The 8,196-nt window shown below is 38.7% G+C and overlaps 1 protein-coding gene across 1 annotated transcript; it reads right to left on the minus strand.

Annotated features, from left to right (window-relative positions):
• Positions 1–839: 839 nt before the first annotated feature.
• LOC128524052 (E3 ubiquitin-protein ligase TRIM35-like) lies at positions 840–5,818 on the minus strand. The gene is made up of 6 exons (XM_053496340.1): positions 5,420–5,818; positions 3,760–3,855; positions 3,431–3,661; positions 3,283–3,305; positions 3,071–3,189; positions 840–1,385 (listed from the first exon to the last, which is right to left on the minus strand). Exons 1-6 carry the CDS (start codon positions 5,816–5,818, stop codon positions 850–852), a joined length of 1,404 nt encoding a protein of 467 aa, XP_053352315.1. The 3' UTR covers positions 840–849.
• Between the last annotated feature and the right edge of the window lie 2,378 nt (positions 5,819–8,196).

An 8,196-nucleotide genomic window follows, 5' to 3' on the forward strand; every position in this document is an offset into this window, starting at 1 on the left:
AACGCGTTACAAAGTTCAAAGTACTTGAATTACTTTTTTATTGTAACGAATAATCTAATGCATTAGATCCCCTATTTAAGTACTCAGTTATTTAGTTATATTTTCAAGAATGTAATCTGTTATTCAGACAATTAAGTAATCCGTGAGCCAGACAGCAGTCATTCCATTATTGTGTGTGTGTGTGAAAGACGTACTATAAGCTCCGCCCCCGATAACCTGCCCCCCTCTGTTATTCCTGTTGTTAAACCCCTATCTCACCTATGCAGTTTGACTCACGATGAGTAGTGGTGTTAGGCACTGTGAGCTGCATTGAATTTATCAGTGGAAAATACACACAATAAATAAACACACAATAAATAAATAAGTACACACACAATAAATAAATAACTGAATAAATTTTACTTTACTCAAATTTTTTTTAGAGTCTTTTTGCTCTTTGCTGTAATACTCTAATTGAAGAGAAACAAATAAACAGTTCCCACAAGGGTTTAAATGATATTAAGTTTAAATTAAAGTATGTAGTAAATATTACAAGATGGCACAGTGGTGTAGTGGTTAGCACCTATAGCTAGCAATTTATTTTAGATTTAAAATTGTACATCAAAATGGACTTATATACATTTAAATTCATCCTGTGGTTAATTTATTTTTTAAGCCCTGAACTAAACAGTGAGTGGAAAAGTGCTCTGTAGTTATTTGAACTTAATATCACATTATTTTGATCTTTTTATTTCAACAGAGTATGTCATTATTTTACCTCAAAATCCATTTTAATTAACTTTTATAAGGTAAACAAACTTTCATACTAAATATTAATCTTTTAATGTGCAATAATTTCATTAATGAACTCTAACTGATCTGATTCACTCTTATAGAGCACTGAAGTGGGAGGAGCTTTAGAGACCCAGTAACCCTTAGGAACGGCAATAGTTTGTCAGTAAATGTGTGTGTGAAAGTGTGTATGTGTGTGTTAGTGAGAGGGTCAGAGAATGACAGTTTTCCTCTGTCCCAGTCCAGCTTCACTCTGATCCTCTGGAGTTTCTGTGCTACTGGGAGGGGAGTGTATGGCTGTGGTGTAGAACGTGCTCTATATTCACCATCATAATACCTCACACACCAAATCCCACTTCTGGAATATATATTTCCTTTCCTCTGAGCAGATTCTGTCATCACACCCACAAACCAAAATAAACCGTCTCCAACTTCAACATCCCAGCAGTGTGTCCCTGAGTTAAAGCCCTCAGAGCCCAGGACACACTCCCATTTATCAAATCTCTCTGGATTATCAGGAAGTTTCTGTTCCTCATCACTGCGTCTCACACTGGTCAGATCATCAGATACAATGAGTCTAGGATGAGCAGTGTTGGGGTCCAGAGTTACAGGTGCTGAAAACACACATACAAAAAAAGAAAAGAAAAGTTTATTTCAATATAGCTAGGCTAACTTAAACATTATGTCAGCATGGCACCAGCTAGCATTTGGCTTAAGCAAAAAAATAATAACAAAGACAAAAATGAATTAATAAACATATATAACTTAATCACATGCTTTATGCCTTTTTCAGTGTGTTCTTAAATTACAAATGTAAACAATATTCCTAATAGTTGTAACTCTGAAGTTTTATAAACCAAAACACTCCATTTTTCACTCAGTCCCTGTGCTTACACTTTAAACACTGAACAGTCCAACAGCAATCAGAGCCTTCATAATAGGAGTATCATTACATTACATAAATAGATAAAAAGTAAACACATCTGTATGTAAGATTAATAATAATAGTAATAATAATAATAATTATTATAATAATCATAATAGGACCTATGGGGAATTCTTAACACACTACTTAAATTAATATACATAATACATACCACATTAGTGTTATGAAAAACTCTTCATGCTTAGTATACACACACACACATACACACACTTTGTTTCGATAGAGCTAATCTAACTTACAGATCATGTTAGCATGAAACTAGCTAATATAGGTAGGCCACGACTTAGGAACGTTTGAGTTACGAATTTCCACAGATACAAACGGACTGCGGTTCGCATTCAACATCCGTAGATGCAAACAAATCATGGAAGTAGCTTACATGTAATGTACAAAAATGGACACTGCAAAGCACCAGATACCAATATTTACAATTATATACAATATTTTCAGTGTGTAATTGTATTAAATGTCTAAACGTCTGGTACACTGTATGTGTGTGCATGTGGGGGTGCAACAGAAATGTGTCAGCCTCAACAGTTTCTGTGAATCAGTCCAGGAGCACGATCGGAGCAAATGGCTATCCTGTGAAGATGCCCTGAATTATACTCATTTTGGAAAATCCTCAGTTCACAGTCCAAAAAAAGTGGAAAACTTTGTCCGGACAAACAATGGTGTCCAGGATTCCGCTTGCAAACTTAGTTTGCAGTTTAAGTAAAGTCAACATCAATACAACACAATAGTTCCCCCTTCTTCTACTCTCCTGATGGAGGTGATCTTTCAAAGGTAAAGTACAGGTTAGTGTGTTTTGTTTTTTTAATATATATTTTCTATTAACCTTTTTTATATAATTATTTTTTTAATGGGGAAATTCGCTCTATTACAAAAATAGTGCCTGGGATCCCCCTTGTGATTTAAAGGCGCAGAGACAACATTTCACTGTGAGGTTCATTTCCTTATGTTTTTTTGGTCACATGATTGTTGGGATAGGGTACAGATTTAGTCAAGTGGATTGGTTTGATTTATATTGTATATAATTGACTGACTTACGGGCAAATCCGACGTACCTATTCATAGGTAGGGGACAACATGTATTTGCCTAACTCAAAAAAATAAAACGGATACCTTATATAACTTACAAACTTACCTTTGTGTGTGTTTAAGTATCAAATGTAAAGAATTTTTAAGAATTATAACTAATGTGCTTCAAATATTGAACAGTCTGACAGCAACCTTTTAAAATTATTTTTTTATTTACATTACGTATACTCAAAATTAAAAGTAAACTAATTATTAACAACAACAACAACAACACACAACCACACATACAGAAGAACAAAGAAGTAGTAGTCTTACTGTATTGGACTATGTGCTGCATCTTCTCCCAGACTCTGAACCTCAGGTTGGCCAGATGTTTTTCCACATGGATCAGTGCTCCTGAAAGCTCCTCTGGATGCTGCAGTGTACACTGGGCTCTGCAAAAACATTCAGGAGTCAGTGTTGCTGTGGGTTTGGATTCAGAAACAGAGAGAGTGATAGGCGATAGAGACAAAGACAACATCACTCACCTTTTCACTGTGGCCTTGTAGTTCTGTAAAACAACAAAGCAAATCAGTAGATATGACTTACATGTTACACCACTGAAATGTGTAGTTTATGATAATTTAAAGAAGTTTCACTTTCTCACAGTATAAATACTGATAAAATGATCCTCACTTGTAAGAACGAGACGTCTTCAGCTCTCATCTCCTCTTCTACGGCTCTAATTGTGTCTGAAAGAGATGATGTGTCTCTGCTCAGCTTTTCAATTTTTTCCTTCATCACCTGACTCTTCTGCTCCTCTTCCTCTCTCAGTGCAGCGATCCTGGCTGCCTCTTCATCTCGTAGAAACTGGTGAAGCTTCTCAAACTCCTCCTGGATCTGATGCTCTGTTTGTTTGGCCTGAATCTACAATAAAGAGGAAATTAAATTAAACCTACCTGATTATACAGTGATGGAAAATATAATTATAAAGTTAAAGCCATGTTGTTAACCATAAATTTAACCTTTATATGTTCTTCAGTCTGACTCCAGTTCTGTTTACAGTCATTAAAAATCTTCAGTTTCTCCCGTAGCAGTTTCAGCACAGTTTTAACCTCCTCCTGAAACAAATCAAGACACTGTGTTTCAGCCCTGGACAGAATTTTATTGTAAAATGTTTTTGATCCCCTAAAGATTTTCTAAGTTTGCACACTGAAAGAAATGAAGGGTCTATAATTTTTATTATAGGTTTAAAGGATTGAGACAGAATATCAACCAAAAATCCAGAAAAAGCACATGATACAAATGGTATGAATTAAGTTGCATTTCAATGAGAGAAATAAGTATTTAATCCCCAAGCAAAACATAACTTAGCCTTGGTAGAGAAACCTTTGCTAGAAAGCACAGTGGGAAGACATTTCTTGTAGTTGTTTACCAGATTTGCACACATCTTGGGATGCATTTTGATCCACTCTTCTTTACAGATTTTCTTTAAATGTTTAAGGTTTCTTGCCTGTTGCTTGGCAACTCAAAGTTACAGCTCTCTCCATGAATTTTCTATGGGATTAAGGTCTGAAGACTGGCTAGACCACTCCATGACCTTAATGTGCTTATTCTTGAGCCACTCCTTAGTTGCCTTGGCAGTATGTTTGGGGTCATTCTAATGCTGGAAGACCCATCCACAACTCATCTTCAGAAGGTTCTCATCCAAAATTTTACAACACATGGCCTCATTCATTGGCCCCTTCAGTGCAGCAAAGTCAATATGTACCTTTAGCAGAGAAACAGCCCCAAAGCATAATGTTTCCCCCTCCGTGCTTGACTGTAGGGACTGTGGTGTTCTTAGTGTCATAGTCAGCATTTTTCTTTCTCCGAAAACAGCAAGTCGAGTTGATGACAAAGAGCTCAATTTTGGTTTCATCTGACCACAGCAGTTTATTCCAATCTTAATAAATAAATAAATAAATAAATAATAATAATAATTCTTTAATTTTTGTGAAGCTGCTTTGAGACAATGACCATTGTTAAAAGCGCTATATTAATAAAATTGAATTGAATTGAATTGAATTGAATTCTAGCAGTTGTCTCCTTCCTTACCAAGCTTCTAGCTAAAGGTCTTGTAGCCCATTCCAAAAATCTAAAATCTTGTTCCTGACTTGCTTTGACAGCTCTCTGGTCTTGCCAATGGTGGTAAGGTTTGAATGGAAAATAGAGATTTGTATCATGTACTTTTTCTGGATTTTTGGTTGATGTTCTGTCTTAATCCTTTACCACAAACCTATGACAAAAATTAAAGACCCTTTATTTCTTTGTAACTGGGCAAACTTAGAAAATCTGTAGGGGATCAAATACTTATTTTCCCCACTGTACATACCCTTGTACCATCAGTCTGATGGTGTTTAAAAAGGCAGATTATAAAAATTATAAAAAGTTTAGACTTAAATGTGTACGCTGCTTTACTCCAACATCTGCTCCTGTTTCTACAGGTGACACTTTGGATAATGAACATCTCATGAAATATCAGACTCACAGGTTTGGTAGTTATCATATAAATAAACTGTAACTACTGTATAATAACATTTTTAAAACAGTTTTTTCTTAAACATTTTAATGCAAAACATTTCTTTTGTTCAGTTGTTGAGCTCAACAATGTGACACATTACCTCACATGTATATAATATTTACCTTACAGTCTGTTACTGCCTCGTCGATGGGGCAGAATTTGTGGTTGGTGTGTTTCCTTGAATCCCGACACACTAAACACACAGGCTGTTGATCATCTAAACAGAAGAGTTTGAGTTTCTCACTGTGCAGACTGCAGACTGATTCAGACGCTGATGAAGATCTCTGAATTTCTTCCTGTAATAAAGTCTCACACAGGTTCCTTAAAGCCAGGTTCGTGGGAGGTTCATCCATAGACGACTTTCTTCTACAAACAGGACATTCTCTGGATCCTTTGGTCTTCCAGAACTGCTGCAAACACACTTTACACACACTGTGACTGCAGAGCAGGACAACAGGATCCTTGAAGATGTCACAGCACACAGGACAGGAGAAATCCTCCTCTGAAAACTTCGAAGCCATTTTATTTTACTGCTGTTGTTCTCTCCAGTCCGAATTTTCACAATCCGAGTTTCACTTTGATAAAAAGTAATCAATCCTTGTCTTCAGATTTGTTTGAAGATAAAAACCTGACTTTGTTGGTTCAGTTAATAATCACTTCCCTTTTACAGTGATAAAAATGAGCCAAGAAACAAACTGAGAATAAAACGATCCTCACCAGAGCAGAACACTGTAGGCTGTTTATGGAGGACTGCAGTCATCTCAAACTTGACACTTCCTTAATAGGAGGAGTTTTACAACTGTACACTGTATTTATATTGTATGAGTAGTAATTTACTCAAACACACCAGGTGTCGGGTTTGAGTAAATGAATAAATGAGGTTTTAATTTGTTAGTTTGTTTTTTGTTTTTTTATGAGTTGCATGCTGTTATCATTGATAACATACATGGAATGTGAAAAAGTATTTAACTTTTTAAATGAATAAAATTTTTACATTACGCAAAGAGAAGAGAAACCAAATACAGTTTCTAAGGTGGACTCAATATTAACCGAAACACTTACTCACTCACTTACTCACTCAACTTTTATATCGCTTTTTCCTGTATTCAGGGTCGCGGGGACCTAGTGTCACGGTACGCCAGGTAATGCCTGCTTCTCGGGACAGGTCCTGATCTCCCGCAACTCCCTTCCACACTCCATTCCGCGGCTTCCATTTTGCCGCCTGAGTTACTCATGCTTGCGCACACCTGTGCCTCATCACCACTACTCTATATAACTCTCCCTCAGGCAGAGAACCCTTGCCGAATTATTGCGTGCTAATTATCTATTGTCTCGTGCCTTTTTGTCAAGTATATCTGCCTGTTTTTCACGTTGTTGATTCTCTTTTCTGCTCCCCAGGATTACGCTCTTGCCTCTCGGATTAAACTCGTTTGCTACGCTGACTGCTCTACCGGCTTTGATTCTCTGCTTTCACTTTCGACTACGGCTTGTCTCGATCCCCCTGAATCATTCTAGTTTGGACTACAGGTGTGTGCTGTCCTTATTCAGTTGTTGGTCAGTGCCTCTGCTCTCCACCCTGACTCCTTTTGGCTGCTCTTATTCAGTGAGTCTAAGACTGCAAGCGCTCTGCTTTTTGATCTTTCACTGTTGCTATGGGCTCTGGATCTCACATCTTCTAGACCTCTGCCTTCAGCCACTTCTAACCTACCCTGCTGCCTATTCCTAGTGGCATTTTGAGTGTACCGCATATTTTGCCTAACTTTCCTACGTATCTACTTTCAGCATAATCTCATCTGCTATAGCTCTGCCCACAGCCACTTCCAACCTGCCCTGCTGCCTACTCCTGACCGCCTCTAGAGTAAACTAAATATATATTAAATATAAAAGAACTAAACTATACATATCTATATCTATATCTATATATATGTGTGTATATATATATATATAGCCTAATTTTCCCTTTATCTGCTTCCAGCATATTTTCCAATTAAAGACTTTTTTCCGTTTGATCTGTTGTGTCTGCTTGTGGGTCCTTTTAGCCTGCTGACGCAGGGCGGCGTGTGACAGAATAATTCGGCCAAGCATGGACCCAGCAGAGTTAGGACAACTTAGGACCGCCGTAGAGGCACAGGGCTCTCTCCTCGGTACACACCAAGGGGAGATTCAGCAGGTTAATCAGAATCTAAGGTCGATGGCGGACACCCTCAGTGCACTCACCTCTCGTATCGAACAACTGTAGACTCCATCTCCCTTAGTTCCAGCTCCACTCCCTCTTCCCCGGGAACCTCGCCTGCCCCCTCCTCAGTCATACAATGGAGAACCTGGCACCTGCCGATCTTTCCTCTCGCAATGTTACCTTTCTCTAGAGTTACAGGCTTCAACATTTCCCACAGAACGCTCTAAAATAGCTTATATTATTACCCTCCTCTCAGGAAAAGCACGTGAGTGGGGAACAGCACTGTGGGACGCTGATGACCCATGCTGCACCAACTACAATGCGTTCACCAATGAAATGAGGAGGGTCTTTGACCGTTCCCTTTCAGGCCGGGAGGCAGCTGGGCAGATGCTAAGACTCCGTCAGGGAACACGATCAGCCTATGATTATGCCATCGAGTTTCGCACCCTGGCGGCCTCTTGTGGATGGAATGAGTGTGCCATGTTTGATGTTTTTTTTCATGGACTAAGCGAAACCGTCAAGGATGAGCTGGTCTCTCAAGAGCTCCCCTCTGGCCTAAATGAGCTCATGGATTTAGCGGGGCGTGTCGATGCACGTCTCCGGCTCAGGCGCAGAGAACGCACACCACCCCTGGTAAGGACCACACCAATGTCCCCCCCACAAACTGCTGATTCACCTGACCAGCCTATGCAGGTGGACCGAGCCCGAATTTCTCCCGAGGAA

The sequence above is a fragment of the Clarias gariepinus genome, chromosome 5, assembly GCF_024256425.1.
Source record: "Clarias gariepinus isolate MV-2021 ecotype Netherlands chromosome 5, CGAR_prim_01v2, whole genome shotgun sequence".
Lineage (NCBI taxonomy): Eukaryota > Metazoa > Chordata > Actinopteri > Siluriformes > Clariidae > Clarias > Clarias gariepinus.

Bases quoted from the DNA above. Each gene is read 5' to 3' on its own strand.
- LOC128524052 (XM_053496340.1), bottom strand. From the start codon at position 5,818: ATGGCTTCGAAGTTTTCAGAGGAGGATTTCTCCTGTCCTGTGTGCTGT. The intron at 3,306-3,430 runs GTGAGGATCATT...GTTGTTTTACAG, and splicing joins AAGACGTCTCGTTCTTACAA to AACTACAAGGCCACAGTGAA. The intron at 1,386-3,070 runs GTAAGACTACTA...GTGTGTTTTCAG, and splicing joins GCAGCACATAGTCCAATACA to CACCTGTAACTCTGGACCCC.